At 35.6% G+C, this 20,109-nt stretch overlaps 1 protein-coding gene across 1 annotated transcript; it reads left to right on the forward strand.

Annotated features, from left to right (window-relative positions):
• Positions 1-2,917: 2,917 nt before the first annotated feature.
• LOC148197735 (uncharacterized) lies at positions 2,918-5,134 on the forward strand. Its single transcript, XM_088115619.1, has 4 exons — positions 2,918-3,343; positions 3,425-4,060; positions 4,218-4,686; positions 4,836-5,134. Exons 1-4 carry the CDS (start codon positions 2,918-2,920, stop codon positions 5,132-5,134), a joined length of 1,830 nt encoding a protein of 609 aa, XP_087971745.1.
• The last annotated feature ends 14,975 nt before the right edge of the window (positions 5,135-20,109 follow it).

The following is a 20,109-nucleotide window of genomic DNA, read 5'->3' on the forward strand; positions in this document are numbered from 1 at the left end:
AGCTTGGTCACATAATTCAAAAGCTGGATGATCTTGGGAGTAACATGAAAGCTAACCCTAGAGAGGAATGCAAATTTGTTGTTACCAAAAGTGGCAGAATTTTAGATGAGAGAAAAATAGAGAGAAAAGAAAAAGAAAGGTTGAGTGAAAAAGAAAAGGATGAAGAAGAGAAAGAAAAAGAATAGAGTGAGAGAACAAAAAAAGAAAAAGAGAGGGAAGAGAAGAAAAAAAGAGAGGAAGAGGATGAGAGAAAAAAAAAGAATTGTATGAAAAACCCCTTCCTTACTGATAGGCTGTCGTTGAAGCTATCAAATTAATACTACTTTTCAAGGCAACTTCAGTATTGCCAAGTAGTATTCAAGAAGGTAGATAGGGCTAAAGTAACCCTGAGTCGTCTCCCAACGAACACAGAATTGCTTTTGAATATCTGACTCTTACAAATGTTATGCAATGCTTATGGATAAAAGTAATGATTGGAGAATGTTTAAAGAACAAATAAGAAACTTAAAAACAGTTATGATGAAATAAGCTAATTCCACTTCTTTTCCAAGATAGATTCATCATCGGTTATTCACGGATAATTGTTCAATTGATTATTGTTTAAGTTTCAAATTAATTAAAGTACATTCTTAATTAATTCGAGGGCGATCATGCATTTAACCAAAGTAAATTCTCAATCAAATGCAAAACCTTTCTAGATTATTCACAATAAATTCAACCAAAGTACATTCTCAATCAAATTCTATTGTGTTTAATCATGTCTATTCTTAAATCTCCTAACCAAATTAAAAGCTAATCAATCAAAGTAAATTCTCAATTGATTATAGTTGAAATTATTACTAATCAATCAAAGTACATTCTCAATTGATAGTAAAAACCATTTAATCATTGAAAGTTCCTAAATTAAATCAAAGTAGATTCTCAATTTAAACCTAGAAACCCTAAAACTCATATAATCAATATGCATGTAGATTCAAACATATTATGATGCAAAAATCTTTGATTTTAACAAGATAGAGAGATGAAAGACATAGAGAGAACAACTTAAATCAATAATCAAAGTAAACAATTGCATTAACTGAACGTAACCTCAGAATCCGTCATGGAATTACAGCAAAATAGCCCTAGATGCTTAGCTCTCCATGAATGGAGTTGAATACAAGATGAAAGAAAAGTGAGAGGAGTATGAGAGAATGAATCCCTTAAGTGAAGTCCCTGGGTCTCTTTATATAGGCTTGATTGGGCTTGGACTCTGAATATTCAGTTGATAGAATCTTTTATCTTATATCTTCCAAATAACTAAAAGATTTAAATAATTATAACATTATTTGGAAGATATTTTCTGTTGATATTCCCAAATTAAATTAATTCAACAACTGAATTTTATTTTTTATCTTTTCTGACTTTCCAAAATTGCACAAATACCCTGACATTTCCTCTATCTGCATTTTAGCCCCAACTGAATTATTCAAGATTGCACCAGAACCCCTTAGTTGACCAGAATCAATTCTGTTTGACCAGTTTTTCGCAGTAAATGGGAGACTGACACGTGTCAGCCCCTTTCCCACCCAAAATTAGGGTTTCGCAGATTGGGGGAAAGGGCTCTCTCTGTGCCGTCACGCGACCTGCGTTGCACCGTGAATGGAAAACGTTTCTTTGCTTCTCGCACTAGGATTTTCGAATGGAGATGGCTCACGGCTTCTGAATTCGATTTCTGTGTGGTTGTTAAATCTGGTTTCGTCTTGCAGGTGATGCGTCGTGATCAATGGAGAAGAAGTTCATGGTGGTGAAGATGAAGATTGTGGCGGCCTTGCGGTGTGGCAGCGGGAAGAACTCACGTCTGAGTGTTGATGGTGGAGACGGTGGCGCGATTGCAGAGCGACAAGGTGTTGGCACGAATGGAGGAGAGCGGCTGTGCGTGACGGAGGTCTTGCGGTGATGATGCTCGTTGATGGCGTCCATGGCGGAATTGCGATTTGCGATTCCTGTGCGAGACGATTTCGAAGGAGACGAATTGGGACTCCGACGATGGTGGTCGTGGTGGCTTCGAACCCCTTGCACGAAGTAGAAGGAAGGTTCACGGTGTGGTGGTGGCACGGTAGTGACGGCAGCTGTTGATGGTTGCGTCAATGGTGCGCGAGAAGCGTGGATGATTTCGGAGGAGGAATGTGCGGCGGCTTCACGGTGGCGAGACTGGTTGCGGTCATGGTAGCGGCGAGGATCGCGAAGTGATGGCGGCTTTGGGTTGTCCAGTGACGGAGCGATGGCGCTGAGGTTGGCAGCTAGGGTTAAGGTTTCAGTGGGTGGAAGATGATGCTCATGTGTTAGGGCTGAGGTGGCGCGTTCTGACTGGTTCACTAGTGAGTGCAAGGATCAGTGATGTGGCATCATCTGAGTGGTTCAATATGTTAGTGATGGACTGCCACGTGGCATGATCTGGTGAAGTTTGGCTTAGGAGGGGTGTGTATAGGAAATTTAGGGAGGTGTAGTAGAAATGGCTTAGTGTTTGGGCTTGGTTGTTGGCCTGTTTCAGAAATAGGAGTGTATGTAGGGATTTTAGGGGGTGCAAGGGTAAAGTCTGCCTGTTTGACCCATCTGTACATTATTTTCCAAATAAAACCTGATTTTGGGCCTTGAATTGCCATTTGAACCAATAGAACTTATAATTTCAGCTGCACAAATAAACGTAAGAATTTCCAAGAATAATTTATGCAATTAAAATCACTTTTTAAGTCCCTTTTAGTTCCAAACAAAATATATCAAATCATCACAAATCCTCTTTAAAGCAATCATTCAAGCACAATTTTCCCATCAAAAAAATTGAATTTTAAAGCATAAATGTGGGCATAAATATGGACTCATCACTTACCCAAAGAATTATTCTAGGAAGGAGAAAGAAAAACAGTTTGAGCGTTTCATGGAGATTTTTAAGAAATTGGAGATTAACATACCTTTCTCCGAAGCCTTGCAACAAATGCCTTCATATGCTAAGAAAAGGAAGTACATTGAAGAGGAAACCATTGAAGTTCAAGGAAACTGCAGTGCTATCATACAAAAGCTTCTACTTCCCAAGTTGAAAGATCCAAGAAGCTTCACCATTCCTTGCACCATAGGGAATATCTCTGTTGGAAAGGCACTAATTGATTTGAGAGCTAGTATCAATCTCATGCTGCTCTCCATGTTTGAAAAAATTGAAGGTTTGGAACTCAAGCCTACTCGGATGACTATTCAACTAGTTGATAGATCTCTGAAATATCCTTATGGGGTAGCTGAAGATGTGATTGTGAAGGTAGACAAATTTTTGTTTCCTATGGACTTTGTTATCATGGAGATGGAGGAGGATGTAAATGTGCCTCTTATTCTTGGGAGACCTTTTATGAAGACTGCGAGAGTTTTGATTGATGTGGAAAACGACAAACTGAAGGTGAGAGTGCAAGATGAAGAAGTAAACTTTCATGTTTTTAAAGCTATGGCTCACCCAAAGGATGACAATGAGTGTTTCCATCCTGACACTCTTGACAAAATTTGCATGATACAAGAGAAGAAAGCAAATGATATTTTTCTTTTAGAGGAGATGCTAGTTGACACTTTTGAAGAATTAAATGAGAAAGAAGAAGAATTGATTGATGAGTGCTTCGATGATTTGAAAGAAGTCCCTTTGCATAAGATGGAAGAGAGCAACCCAGAAGAAAAAGTCAAGGAAATCAAATTGGAGCTGAAGATGTTACCACCACACTTGAAATATGCATTCTTGGAAGAAGGGGGGAATAAAGCAGTTATCATCAGTAATTCTCTCTCTCCCAAAGAAGAAGAAATGTTGGTTGAGATACTAAAAGCCAACATAGGAGTTATTGGATGGTCAATCTCAGATCTCAAAGGCATAAGTCCGACGTATTGCATGCACAAAATTTTTATGGAGGATGATTACAAACTAGTTGCTCAACCACAGAGAAGGTTAAATCCAGTGATGAAGGAGGAGGTGAGAAAAGAAGTGCTAAAGTTACTTGAGGCTGGTATTATTTATCCTATTTCTGATAGTGCATGGGTGAGCCTAGTTCAGGTGGTACCAAAGAAAGGTGGGATGACAGTTATTTATAATGAAAAAAAATGAACTCATACCTACAAGGACTGTTACTGGATGGAGGATGTGTATTAACTACAGAAAGTTGAACAATGCTACTAAGAAGGATCACTTTCCCTTTCCTTTCATGGATCAGATGCTGGAGAGATTGGCAGGTCAGGCTTCTATTGATTTCTATTCTAGATATAATCAAATTGTGGTAGATCCAAAGGACCAAGAGAAGACAACTTTCACTTGCCCATTTGGAGTTTTTGCTTACAGAAAAATGTCGTTTGGGTTATGTAATGCTCCAGCTACCTTTCAGAGGTGTATGCAGGCCATCTTCACATATCTAATAGAAAAATGCATTAAAGTCTTTATGGATGATTTCTCAGTGTTTGGTAGTTCCTTTCATAAGTGCTTGTCCAACCTGGATGTTGTACTTAAGAGATGCACCCAATCCAATCTTGTTCTCAATTGGGAAAAATGTCACTTTATGGTAATGGAAGGTATTGTTTTGGGTCATAAAGTTTCTTCCAAGGGAATTGAGGTTGATAGAGCCAAAGTGGAAGTCATTGAAAAACTTCTGCCACCAACCACTGTGAAGGGAATTAGAAGCTTTTTAGGTCATGTTGGGTTTTATAGAACATTCATCAAAGACTTTTCAAAGATTGTCAAACCATTAAGCAGTCTCCTTGTCAAACACATGCCATTTGTGATGGACGATGAATGCCTTAAGGCGTTTGATGTTTTGAAAAAAAAAATTTGATTTCAGCTCCAGTAATTGTAGCTCCTGATTGGAATCAAGACTTTGAGTTGATGTGTGATGCCAATAATTATGCCATAGGTAATGTTCTTGGTCAAATAAGAGAGAAGGTATTTCACACTATTTACTATGCAAGCAAAGTTTTGAATGAGGCTCAGTTGAATTATGCCACTACAGAGAAAGAATTCCTTGCTATTGTGTATGCTTTAGAGAAATTTAGATCTTACCTCATTGGGTCTAAAGTGATCATCTACACTGACCATGCAGCTATAAAGTACTTGTTAACCAAACCGGATTCTAAGCCGTGATTGATTATATGGGTACTTTGTTACAAGAATTTGATGTGGAAATCCGTGACAAGAAGGGAAGTGAAAATGTAATTATTGATCACTTATCTCGGTTGGTTAACAGTTAAGTTACAAGCAAGGAAGCAGAAATCTGGGAATCCTTCTCAGATGAAACACTCATGTATATCTAACAAAGGCCGTGGTTTGTTGATATGGCTAATTTCAAAGCTGCAGGAGTAATCCCAAAAGATCTCAATTGGCAACAAAGAAAAATAATTTGCATGATGTCAAATAGTTTATTTAGGATGATCCTTACTTGTTCAAAATTGGAGCAGATAACCTTCTGAGGCGCTGTGTGACTAAGGAAGAAGTGGAAGGAATTTTAGCTGAACCCACAAAAATGGGGTGATTGTTGAGATTGTTGATAGGAGGAGCACTGGTTTAGCTGAACCCACAATCTCAGTGATATCTGAGTTTTTGATGATGACAACACATAATTAATAACACACATGTATTTGGTGTTACATGTTCTATGCTTACATGTTATATGCATTTTTGAGAACATGATTGGGTTGTTTATGTTGTTCATTTCATTTCACTGTGTTATATATGTGATTTTATACATGAATGCATGACACATGTTTTTGGAAAAGAAAAACCACAAACACTTTTGTAGAACTTAAATTGTGTGGCAAAACAATAGTTTTAAGTCGATTTCATTATGGGGTGAGTCGATTAAAACTCGTGTCTTTGCACAAACATTTTCAAGTGTGCTGTGAGAGTTTTTCAAAAAGAAAAGTTTTCAAAATTGTTTTACTTTGTTATTAAGTCGATTACATGTGTGTTAAATTCAACTGAGTTTGTTATGTTTTGAATAATTGTGAATGCTTGATATAACTGTCACAACGACTATATTTTTAAATATGTTGACCAAGCATTAAATGAATATTGACTGCATTAATTGTACATTCAATTAACTGCATTGATTGTTGCTAACTGCAATAACAAAATTGCTATATTCGACTGCATTAGTAGCCTAGTCGTTTAAAATGCGTCAGAGATTTGTTTATCTATAAATTGACGCGAATTTGATTTTTGTAAGAACTTTTGTGAATCTAACAGTTTGTGATATCTTTTGCAGAAAGTTCATTCTTACGGAAAGAGAGAAAGAGCTCCAAGAAACAAGAAGTGGCCGTGGTGATCATCTACTTGTGGATTCTTGAAGAGCAAGTTAATTGCACGTACAAAGGCTGATCATATTTGCACATTGGGTGTAACTGAGAGATTAGAGGCTACAATCTTGTGAAGATTGGACTAAGGTTCCCTGTTGTGATTACATGAAGAAGAGCGTGTTGCGTTCTTGACTTTGAGGGTGGCTCAAAGTGTTTGGACTGCAGGAAAGGGGAAAGATTCAAAGGTGTTTTATATTTTTGACGTGAGGTCGCTATAAAAGCCTTGTTGTAAAAACCTTGATCATTATAATGCATTGGCTTCCTGTGGTTGGAAGGACACTAGATGTAGGCCTGGCCGAACAAGTATAAAAACACAGTGTTCGATCTTTCTATCCCTACACTCTTTTATTCAATCGACTTCTTACTATACTCAATCGATTTAATTTCCACTACATAAACAAGTCTTTTACCTTGCGTTTTGTTAACAATATTTTTGATCTCCATAAACCAAACCAAAAACTTGTTGATGGATCGACAAGTGTACCAATCGCACAAGTAATATAAAATGGTAAGACCAAGTATCGTATCCCTAAAGACTCTCGCCACTAAACAATTGTGTGATAACTCAATTAATTAAGACTTAAATAAAATGAGATTTTTGGTTTCAAATGCAAAGACATAAAATTAAATATGAATGCAAATTGATCAATAGCAGAGTAACATAGAGATGAACGGAGGTTGTTTATAAAATGAGATGATTATGTTGTTAGGGTTTGATTTCACCAAGTTTACTCTCATGTATATAAGAATTATTCTTTTTACATTAATATTAATGTCACTCACTAAATTACTTAGAACCCGATCCCTCGACGCAATAAGCCTGCCTTAATTCCTAGTTCGTGCAATTCCTAGCGTTCCTAGAAAATTAAGTCTGAAGATCAAGATCTTAAGACGATCAAGTACTCATACCCTCATCCCTGAAAAATATTACCCTTGGGAGAATTCAACAAGAACCTGAATTGTAAGGAACCTCCCGACACTCATGCAATTCATAAATCATGCTACTAAATGTTAAGGCCCTATGACATCGATTTTGAGGATAACTGAAGCCATAGATCCTGATCAGTGTGAACTGAGTTAAAAAGTTTGAATTTGTGCTTATGTGTTGTACCTTTAGGCTTTAATTTTTATTAAACAAAGCCAAAAAGAGAATATGACCTTGGTTTTTTTATAGCCGATGCCTAGATAGGCAAGTTAGAAGTCATGTTTTGTAGTAGTGATAATGAGGGTGAAAGTAATGATGAAGTGAAGCTTAGATGTCCTTGTGTCAACTTTTTTAATGGAAGAACGTTGAATGCAATTGAAAGTAAGGAACACCTTATCTATGATGATTTCCTTTGAAGTTACAGAATAAGGACATTGTACAGGCAAATAATAGGCTTCCCAAATGTCCTTCAAACTAAACATGTTGTTGATATTACCATGGAACATTGACTAGAAGAAGAGAAGTTAGATGTCTACTAATGTGAAGACTTCATTGTATGTCGGTTCAACTAAGTTCACATGGTTCTCAATGGTGTTAAAGCTCATGAGTTTAAGGCGACTGACGAGTAGACCAATAAGAGTTTCACATAATTGCTGGTATGGTTGAATGAAATGTTTCCAAATGGATTTAAGCATGTGATGGGTATCAAGTATAAAAGCATTTAAGCATTTCCTAATTATGTAATATTGTTGATAGGGGGAGCTATATCTAGCAAAACTCATCTCACATATCTGTTTTTGATGATGAACAAAAGAAATATTTTATAGTTTCTTCCGCAACAAATGGCAAAACAATTGCTTGATCTTTACTGTGTTTATGCTTGAAATGATTCATATATGAATTCATTTTCTGGAAATGAATAAATTATTTGAACACATTGAACTTTGTATATTTGGAAGAAATAATCGATTAAACTATTTATATAATATGTTAAATTTCATCATATTTCACCCTAGGGCAAAATATTTGTGTATTAATCGATTGCATTAGTTGTATAATTGATCGAGCCCATATCCGAATCAAATTAATATGCAATTAAAGTGCCGTTTAAACTAGGAAGTGAATCCTAGGTCGTTTCTCAAGGACCAAATGTGGTTCAGTCAATAGGTCGAACGCTTGGTGGGGGGGTTTGTGGACAGTTTTATGGATGCAAAAGAAATAACTAAAACACAAATTGAACACATATTAGAAAACGGTTGACAATTAACTCAAATGCAATGTTCCAATCACAAATTATCATCAATCACTCACTATTCTAACCCCTAATCCAACACTAGCTAATCAAATAAGCGAAGACTAACCATGTTTTCGTATTTGCAAACTAAGCGAATGCAATGCACAAGTTCAATCAATTATGCACCATACAGTCCAATCAACCAAGTGAAGATATAACACCAATTAGGCAACTAAGCGTATATCCAATCGCAAGCACAAAACAGATTGAATGTTGAGCCAAAACAAAGCATCAAAAACACACTTCCAACTTAGAAATCTCATGGAAACAATGCAATTTTTCTAATGACCAACCAAGCACACTTAAGCTAACATTAAAACGAAATTAACACAACCAAACAGAATTGAAAACATTGAAGTAAATGTGGAAATAAAAACTGGAGCGAAAATGAGTTATAAGTCAAATGGTACAAATTAGTAAGGTCGAAAGGTACTAACAGTGAAGCTGAACGGTCCTAACAGTGAAGTGTGTTAGGAAACGAATGGTACTAACAGTGAGGTGTGTTAGAAACCGAACGGTATTATAGTTATCAATAAGGGAAACAAAAATAAGAAAGAGAGTAGAAACGAGAATGGAAAACTGAATTGCAATTAATTCGAAAACGAGTTCATATAGAAGAAAGTCGAACAGTATTACACCAATAAAACGAACAAGAACAAGTCAAACAATACTAACAGTGAAGATTATTCAAAGCCAAATGGTATTACAATCAATGCAGCAAAAGGAAAAACGTGCAGAATCAAAAGGCAATCAAAATCAAAACGCAACTAAACTGGAATGAAATTGCAAAGCTAAAACGAAAATGGAGTGCAAAAGTAAAGCAAGAAACGAAACTGTAATCTAAAATGAAAGTAAGAAATGAAATTGAAATTGCAATTAAAAATATAAATCATTCATTACAAGGAAAAGGAAAGAGAACAAAACCTAAAACCCCTAAAAGGGGGGATAGAAGAAAACGCCTAATGCTCCCCAAAACCTAAGAAGAAAAACGTGAATGAGGGAGAGCGGAAAAAGTGAAATCTGATTTGGGGTTTATAGACCCCAAATTACAATTATGCCCTTCTAATGGGTTTCTACAAAATATTCACAAAAATGGGCCCAAAGCTAAATAAAAACGAAAATAAAACAAATGGTGATGTGGAACTCTGAAAATGACGTGCCATCACTCTTGTTGTTCCAAAATATGTTTCCAAAATTGCCCTACAATTAGTAATTGGAATAATTAAGACCAAGTAATTCAAATTAATTAAAATAAGAATTATTAGTCAAATTAGGCCCAAATAGTGAAAATGAGACAATAATGGAGAATTAAACACAATTCACTAATATAATATGGCGCGGAAAGCTAAGTGAATAGTACAAAATAGTGATTAATCAATAATCAATTAAAACATGTTGTTATGGCATCATGTGTTTGCTAAGTGCTTTGATGTGTTTGGAATGGAAAATGATTTGATATTTTGCTTAAGTATGGAACTTAACCGATTACATAAGTTTCATAATCGGTTAAAGTGTGTATCTTGTGGAAATCATTTTCATTAAAAGCCACAACTGCCTACAATAGTCATATTTGTTTGTTATCGGCTTGTATGATTTATCTAATCGATTGCATTCGTTGTTTAATTTGTTAATTCTTAAACATTTGTAAAACTGTTAAAGCAGAAAGAAAAGCTTAACATATTACATTAAAAGCGTAATCGATTAAACTGCGTTAAGATTTGAAAATCTATAAATAAACGCGTTGCACGCTCATTTAATACAATTACATGAACTTATACTTTCATAACTGACTTGTTTGTTATGTATTGATTGCAGGAGCATCCTAAGACTTCTTGGAGAATCAAGATGATACATTTGGAAAGAAATCATCAAGATTCTTCCAAGATAGTTGTGTTGATACACTGCTTATCATGTTTGCACTTCAGGTGTATTCTTTAAGGATCAATGTCTTCATTACAATCAAGAGGATTGTGTTCCTGTTGTTGTGATCCAGGAGGAAAACATGTGTCTTCTGCATTGAGAGTTGGGATTGCTCTCAAGGTATACAGAAAGTTGGGATTACTTTCTGGGTTTGTTAGATTGTGAGGTGATTCACATCTTGTACTGTAAGTGATACTGAGTTGAGGAAGGAGATTGCATTGAGAGGGGATATCTCTGTATTCTTGCTTGTATAACTCTATCATTATAGTGGTTCCCTTCAACTAAGGTTGTTGAAGGAAGACTAGATGTAGGCTTAGCCACACTAGTATAAATCTTTGTTTTGATCTTTCTATCCTTTCTGTTTTATTATTGTTCATATACTTGTCGTATTGATTTCAAGAAAACTCAAAGATTTTGCAAAGCTTTTAGAGGTGGGAATACGAATCTTACTCGAATTTTAATCAGTTATGTTTTCCGTATAATCGATTAATTAGTTCCTGATGACCAGTATATCTCAAACTTTTGGAGAAGGGGCATATAAAACAGACCACTACTGTTTGCAATGGAGAATTACCCTTTTTGGAAAATCAGAATGAAGATTTTCTTAGAGTTAGTAGACAAGGGTGTTTGGAATGCAATGATTAATGCTCCCTTTGAACCATCAAAAATGGAAAATGGTAAGATAACATTCAATAACTTTTTGGAGTGGACTTTAGATGAAAGCAGGAGAGCGCATTACGATGTTAAAGCAAATAATATCATCTCCTCTCCACTGAGAATCAACGAGTTCTATAGAATCTCTACTTACACAACAGCTAAAGATATGTGGGATGTTCTTGAGGTGACTCATGAAGGAACTGAGGAAGTAAAGAGAGCCAGAAAGAATTCACTCATCCAGGAGTATGAAATGTTCACGATGAAGGCTGGTGAAAGAATCTATGATGTCCATAAATGGTTCACACACATAGTCAACCACCTTCTTACACTTGGAAACACTTTTGAAAAAGAAGAGATTAACATTAAGATTTTGAAATGTATCAATAGAATCTTGAGATTTAACATCAAAGAATATGGCTACTTTGTTTGGAAACCTAAGAGATCATGAGCTTGAACTGGGTAGATTCAGGGAAGAGGAAGAAAGTGAGCAGAAACACACAATAACCCTTAAGACTGCAAGTAGAACTGCCTCAAGAAAGCATGTTGAGGAACCATATTCAGATTCTGAAAAGCTAGAACTAGAAGCGATAAATATGATGGTAAAACGATTTTCAAAGTTTATGAAATCTAGAAAATCTGGTTTTGATTTTGCACGAAATCCTAGATGAAATAAAAGAAGAAGCAAAGCTTTTGTTCCTACATGCCATGAGTGTGGAAAAGAAGGTCACTTAAATCCTGACTGTCCGGTCTTGAAGATGAAACAAAAGTTTGATGACAAAACCAACCAAGACAATAACAAGAATAGACAAAGGAAAGCATACATTGCTTGGGAGGACAGTGATTCTAACTGTTCTTCAAGTGATGATGAAAGCTTAGAAGAGGAAACAAATCTTTGCTTGATGACTGACTCAGTATGCTCTGAAAGCAATGATGACTGGAGATTGAGGAAGGTAATTCCTCATAAGTTTGTCAATTTGGGGTTCCTTAGAAGAGAAGGATTTATCTTTTAGGATTGGCTGGAACGACAAGGATTGAAAACTTTTGTACAAATGGTTGACCCGTGGTACCCAAACCTTGTGAGGGTCTTCTATTCCAACTTAGAGATTACTGATAGGACTATCTGTTATAAAGTAAAGGGAATCAATATCAAGTTGACAGAGGAGGTTTGAACCTCCATTAATTGTTGGATTCCACCTCGAGGGTGCGAAAAATCATCTAAGGATTAAAGTTCTTCACAAATTTGTAGTGTATCAAGACTATCTCAGAGATCCAAATTAGCCAAGAGACCACTCTCTGTATAGAACATGCGACATGAAGAGAAATGATCGTCTCTATTGTTAACACTTTGGCAAGTGTACCGAATCGTATCAAGTTATAATAAATGGTAAGACCAAGTATCGTTTCCCAATAGACTCAAGGCCTAAACAGTTATGTGATTTCTTAATTAAATAAGACTTGTAAATGAAATTGTTGTGTTTATATTACGGAAAATAAACATGAATGCAAGTGTTGATCAATTGGATTGAAAAATGCAAAAGTAATTGATGTAAAATATGGAATGATTATGTTGTTGGGGTTTCTGACTTATCCTATCCACTCTCATGTATTTATGAATTCATCTTTCTTCATTAATGTTAATGCCACTTTCTAATTTACCTTAAACCTGATGTCTCGGTGAAGAAAGCCTAATCCTAATTACTAGTTCACAATGTCTTGTCTCCCTAGCAATTAGTCATGCATTACATTCGCACAGAAGCTTAAAGGCAACCGATCCTCCTATTCCTATGTGTAGGTAATATTGCTTCCCCAGTTCTATATTTCCCCGTATGTGTCCATATCGACAAAATCAATTATCATGCTATGAATGAGTTAAACAAAGCAAGCATAGAGTATAGAGGCAAAACCCTAACAATTAATGAAGTAAAGCATATATAATCAAAAATCAATTCAATACATGAGAGTTTCAAAGGATTACATCGTTTGCCCAACAACAATGGAGGTTTGGTTCACCAAAGACATGGTGAAACTAGATGAAAATAATGAAACATAGAACCCTAAAAGTTGAAGATCGGAGCTTCCGCATCCAAAATCCGCCTCCGAGGGATGAAAGGAGTGTAATTTCGCCTCTTTCTGTCAAAGATATCAACCCTAGGTCGACTAAACCCTTATATAGTTTATTAAAAATACAGGAAATTGGCCCAAGCCCAATTAAACAGTGCGCAGCGGTAGAATTGCGCTCAACGATAAGTGCGGCACTCAAAATGACGCTCAGCGATGACGCTCAGCGGTTGACTGGTTGACTTTTCTGCACTCTGGTTGACGTTTCTGCATTCTGGTTGACTTTTCTGCATTCCAACCATTCGATACTTTAACTCTTCTTTCAAATCATTCCAATAGCCTACAAAATCAAGGGAATCTACCACAAACCATTAAATTCACCTTCAACTCTCTTATTCACAAAACTAAAGCAAAAACATGAGTTAAAGCAAGTTTCTAAGTCAAAAAGGGTTGATTTATTATTAAAATTAAGTATAAAAATAACGTTATTTCAACCGTTATCATCTGCGCATTAGTCATTGCTTGGATTCAGCTCCCAAGAGGAAGCAATCATGCACAATTAACCATTGAAGATGTGTTCATCATACATGCCTTTAAATAGAATATTCAGACTAATTGGGCAACAACTATTTCTGACAACATGCTTAAGGTAACAAGGCTTTAAACTCCTAACTTGCCCTATTCTATTTTCATCTCCAAGGTTCTTAATCATTTTCATGTTGATTTTGTTGAAGAGTCATGTGAAACGTATGGAAAGAGGAATCACGTGGACAAAATTGCCTTGCATCATATGGGACTTAGGCATGGAGTGGATGGCTGCGTATTCAAAGACGAGAATCAGAATGAAGAAGAAGCTCCTACTGGATCATCATCTACCTCTTTCAGACCAAAGTCAAAATTTGAGAAATACATGGTCAGGCAAATGCATTCTCTATCTACTCTCTGCACATCTCAGTTTGAAAAGATTGACAAGGATATTGCTGTCATCCAAGAAAAACTGGGGATTTAGAGTTTGGATGATGATGGTGAGGATGAAGAGGCCATGAAAGAGGATGATAATGAAGATGATGGAAATGATGATGCGGAGGAGAGTGAAGCAGATGAGAGCAATACTGACATTCTCCTGAAGGACATGATATAGATTAGGATTAAGTTCTGTTTTGGATTAAAAGTTTGTAATCAAGCCATAAGGCTTTTACTTCTGAATAATTTACTTTGATATTTGGATGTTCTTATTGGTTAATGATATTATGGTTTTTTAAATCAATATCCCTTGTGCTTGTTGTTTGAATGCAATCTGGATCATTGATTGAAATCTGATTGGATGATTGAAACCATGATTATTGTGATTGATTGTATACTCTATATGAGTGTAATGAATGAATGAAATCTGGATTACTCTGTCATGTGCACATTCACATTCATTCATAGATCATACTTTGCTTCACAACTATTAAAATAGAATGGCCCAATTTCTCACACCAAGAGGGGGGGTGTATTGATGAAATATAAAAACAAAATCTTTTAAAATCTTTTTTCACAAAAATGATACCTTGATACTTTTCTTGAATCGTAAGGTAAAAGACTTTCAATGCAGCAGAAACTTAATCGAATGAATGCAGAACGTAATCGATTGAGTAAAGAGAGTAGTGATGAGAAAATTCAAACATTGTGTTTTTATACTCGTTCGGCTAAGCCTACATCAAGTGTTCTTCCAACCACAGGAAGCCAATGCACTATAATGATCAAGGTTTTTACAACAAGGCATTTATAGCGACCACACGTCAAAAATATAAAACACCTCTCTAACCCTCTAATCAAAATATAGGCAATACACAACAAGAGCAGTAGCAAGAATCCCCTTTCTTGCTATCTAAACCCTTTGAGACACTCTCAAACTCAAGAACGCCACACGCTCTTCTTCCTGTAATCACACCAGGGAACCTCAAACCAATCTTCAAAAGATTGCAGAATTTGATCTCTCAATGACACTCAAATGTGCAAGTTGATCAGCCTTTGAAAAACACAACAATCTTGCTCTTCAAGAAATCACAAGTAGTTTATCACTACGGTCACTCTTGTTTCTTTGAGCTTTTCTTTTCTTTCTGTAAGATCACAACTTTCTGCAAATGCAAAAGGTATGAAAATGTTAGAATCACAAAAATTCTTACAGAATTCAAATCTGCGTCAATTTATAGAATAACTCATCTCAGACGCAATTTAATCGACTTAGCTACTAATGCATTCGAATACAACAATTTTGTTAAAACAGTTAGCAGCAATCACGACAATTAATTGAATGCGCAATTAATGCAGTCGATTAACATTTAATGTTTGGTCAATACAATTAAAAATATGACCTTTAGACATTTATGTCAAGCATTAACAAAATTTCAAAACAATAACAGACTTAATCGATACAACATGCATGCAATCGACTAAGTAAAAATGTTAAGCATAGTTTTGAAAAACTTTCTCTTTGAAAAAATCTCACAGCACACTTGAAAATAGTTTGTGCAAAGACACGAGTTTGAATCGATTCATCCCATAATGTAATCGACTTAAAACCGTTATTTTGCCACACATGTAAAGTTCAACATAAGTGCTTGTGGTTTTCCTTTTCAACATCATATGTGATGCATTCTGATGGAAACTTAATTAGGCAAGCCATCCAAAGGATTACTAACTCATGCTAAGGCTAGGAAAGGGGAGTTGAAGAAGAACGTTTAAAGGCTCTTTCTTGATTTTCTTTCCCTATGTCTTAGAAGGATTCCCAAACAAAACAACCATATAGTATTTAAAAAGGAATCCTTCTAAGACATAGAGAAAGAAAATCAAGAAAGAGCCTTTAAAAGTTCTTCTTCAACTTCCTTTTCCTAGCCTTAGCATGAGTTAGTACTCCTTTGGATGGGTTGCCTAATTAGGTTTCCATCACATTCACATATTAAAACACATATGTAACAAGGTGATATGCAATGAACAACACAATCATGCTCTCATATATGCTTAAACAGATTTAACACATTGATCAAAAGCATATAACATGTAAATATGGAACATGTAACACAGAATATACATGTGTTATTAATTATGTGTTGTCATCATCAAAAACTAAGATATTACTGAGATTGTGGGTTAAGCTAAACCTGTGCTCCATCTATCAACAATCTCAACAACAACTATTGATCTTATCATGTTTATTATTGTACTAACATTGTACTTTGCTGAGAAAGTTGTTGTTTCAAGTTATTCTATGATCATCACAAGTTATATGATCAAAACTTTACATTTGATCAACTCTGCGGAATTTAACAGATTAAACGAATTTATAATTGTTAAATAATTAGCACTACAATTATCTTCATTCATTACGTACATAATGTAATCGATTAAGTGATACAATATTGGTTTACATGCTTATAACTATTGATTTTAATTGCTAAACATGTTTTAAATGTTCTTATATGCATGATTAAAATATCATACATATCATATGTTCCATATTGATAAAAAATGTTTTGAAACTCAATATATATACTTCATTATAAAAAAGGCACCAGTGTTGTAAATATTCTTAATTTGCTGCATAATTAGCTACTATCATACATTGAAACTACAATAATACTTTGTGCTTCATCTTATTTACATAAATCATCTTCAGTATTTGAAAATTGCACATGATATCACATATATTCATTTGAATTCAGTATAAATACTCTGATTTGTATATTGTTATATTGTTTTCAATATGATCAACTGAACTTTGATTTACACATTGTAATCAATCTGTTAGTGCTCATTCTAGTTAAGTGCTACATTGCTTAATGATAAGGGATGCATCACATTCTTCAATGGTCTGTAAGGAATTTATCTTGATGTTTCTTTTAATACTTTATTTCCATGTTACTTGTTTTGTCATTTTTTTTCTAATGCCCAAAGGGGGAGAGTAATTGGAAAACAGATTTCATGTTGTGCATCATAAAAAAAGGGGGAGATTGTTGATAAAGGGGAGCTATATCTAGCAAAACCAATCTCACATATGTGTTTTTGATGATGAATGATAACAGTTGAAATACTGTTATTTTCATGATTAAAATTGACACTAAAAGCAACCTTTACACTTAGAAACTAGCTTGAAATCATGTTTTTCTTCATGTTTTTAGAAATAAGAGAGCTGGACAGGTTTATGCTTGATTTCAGTGTTTTTGTGCAGGTTTTAAGGTGAATTTGGTGAAAGAAGTGAAGAAGGAGAGAGATGAAATCAGAAAAGACAATAAAAAGTGCAAAAGGAGAAGCCGAAGTCACCGCTCAGCGGCAGTTTACCGCTGAGCGGCACTCAAGAGCTTGCGGGAGGTCCGCTGAGGGGCAAAATGGCCGCTGAGGGGAGAAAACAAGTCACGCACTCACCGCTGAGCGGTAGTTTACCGCTGAGCGGCACTCTGGAAGTCACGTGAGGTCCGCTGAGGGGCAAAATGGCCGCTGAGGGGAGAAAACAAGTCACGTACTCACCGCTGAGCGGTATTTTACCGCTGAGCGGCACTTTAATGGGCTTGGACTTGACTTTTTGTAATTTACGAATGATATATAAGCTTTAGGGTTTCCTAGGGTTAGGCATCTTTGGCAGAGACGAAGCAAACACTCTCTTTTTCACCCCTTGGGGGTAGATTGGGAGATGGTGACAACTCTCCTCTTCTCTTTCTCGGGTTTTTCTATCTCTTTCATTCTTTCATTATTGTTCATCTAGGTTCACCATGAATATGGTGAACTAAACTCTGTATGTTTGTTGGGGAATCAATGTAATCTTTTGAAGCTCTCATATATGGAATCTGTTTTTTACATCTTTTAATTAAGACTTATGCTTTCTTTCATCATTAGTTAGGGTTTTTCCTCTTTGCTTAATGCTTGCATTGTTTAACTCATTCGATGCATGATTATTGGTTTTGTCTTCACGTACGGGGAAGTCTAGATCCGGGGAATTTCTCCCAATATGATATTGGTTGTCGTTAAGCTCCTGCACTTATGAACTGATCATTAGGAATGCTAGGAATTGTATGAACTCGTGATTAGGGAGAAGCCTTCTTGAAAGGTACTTTAGAGAGTGGCGTTAACAATAATGATTTGAATGTTGAATTCCTAAAATATATGAGAGTGGATAAGATGAAATTGACCCCCAACAACATATTCATACATAAATTTCATTGAAAGTGTTTATCTTTTGCTTTTTGCCATTGATCAAAACTTCATGCATACGTATTTAATTTTCGTCTTTTGCATATAAAATCCAAATATTTCGTCTTTAAGTCTTAGCTAATCAAGAAACCACACAACTAAACTAGGCCGTGAGTCCTTTGGGAAGAACGATACTTGGTCTTACCAAGTTTATTACTTGAACGATTCGGTCACACTTGCCGATTGAAAAACAAGTTTGTGACATCATATTTTGGTGTTCATAAATTTGTCCATCAAGTTTTTGGCGCCGTTGCCGGGGACTCGTGGTTTAGCTGGTTAATTTGTGTGATTATTGATTATCTTTGACTTTAATTTTGAATTTCTGTTTTTATTTTTTTTCTGTTTTTTATTTTTCGGTTATTATTTTATTTTATTTTATTTTATTTTTCTTTTTTTATTTTATTTTATTTTTCTGTTTTTATTTTTCTGTTTTTATTTCCTATCTTCTTATCTTTTCAATTATATGCTTTGATTTTTTTTTTCTCTATCTTTTTGTGCTAACAATTGTTTTTAGGGTTTTGTGCCTAATGTCTGCAGAATGCAATTTAGTCAAGAATTTAACTATATGGGCACTCAATTCTACCAAAGTAATCTCAACCACTGGTGGGAACATGACTCAAGCATGGATCAAAGCCAATTTTGGCAAGCTGCCGGACAATTTGAGAACCAACCACAACAACAATGGCAGCAACAAAGCTTTAAAATCAACAAAGGGAAGCACGAGATCTCTTCATTTAGAAAAGGCATGGAAGAATCACTGGGGCATGCATGGGACAGATATAAAAGCCTATTAAGAAAGACTCTCACGCATGGATTTGACGAAGTGGAAGTAGTCCTAATCTTCCTTGGAGGTCTTGGTTCACAAACCAAGATGATGCTTGACGCCTCAGCTGGAGGAAATATCAAATGGAAAACTCCAGAGGAAGCTACAGAAATCATTGAAAATATGGCTACAAGTGATAATGAACTAAACAGTGAAAGAGGAGCTCCTATTCAACAAAAAGAAGTTCTACAGTTGCAATCCAATAATGCCTTGATAGCTCAGAACAAGTTAATAACTCAACAATTGGAGAATCTCTCAAAGATACTTGAACAATTGCCACAAGAGTTAAAGACTGTTGCACAGGTACAATCCCAGTTATGCGAATTGTGTGGAGGTGACCATATCAATGGTCAATGTGCCTTTCCAGTTGAAGCCGTAGAGGATGTAAACTACATGACCAATCAGTACCATCAAGGGAGCTACAATCAAGGGTGGAAACCACACCCAAGTATTGGTCAGGAACAAAGTGGGCAAGCTGGACAAACTGGGCAATTTAACAAGCAACAGCAACAAACCTTTCTATCAGGAAGTTTGGATGACACCTTTCAACAATTTTTGAAAAATTCTGACGCTACTCAGAAAAGCATTGAAGAATCATGTAAAAGGATGGAGATGCAGCTTCATTCCATTAGTCAGAGATTGAATGATGAGGTTAATACTGAAGTTAACCCTAAGGAGGAAGGGCAAGCCATTATCACTGAAAGTGACAAGATTCTTGATGAGAAAAAAATAGGGGGCGATGAGGAAAAGATAGAGAGAAAAGAAAAAGAAGAATTGAGTGAGAGAAATAAAGATGAAGAAAAAGAGAAAGAAGTGGTTGAGAGAGAAGAGAGAAAGAAAATTTGTGTGGAAATAAAG

The sequence above is a fragment of the Vigna umbellata genome, chromosome 5 (assembly GCF_029865625.1).
Source record: "Vigna umbellata cultivar VRB3 chromosome 5, Vumbellata_1.0, whole genome shotgun sequence".
Taxonomy (NCBI): Eukaryota; Viridiplantae; Streptophyta; class Magnoliopsida; order Fabales; family Fabaceae; genus Vigna; species Vigna umbellata.

Excerpts from the sequence above, each read along its gene's own strand:
- LOC148197735 (XM_088115619.1), top strand. The coding sequence starts at position 2,918 with ATGGAGATTTTTAAGAAATTGGAGATTAACATACCTTTCTCCGAAGCC. Across the intron at positions 3,344-3,424 it reads TCATGGAGATGGAGGAGGAT|GTGAGAGTGCAAGATGAAGA; the intron begins GTAAATGTGCCT and ends GACAAACTGAAG. Across the intron at positions 4,061-4,217 it reads CATGGGTGAGCCTAGTTCAG|ATGCTGGAGAGATTGGCAGG; the intron begins GTGGTACCAAAG and ends TTCATGGATCAG.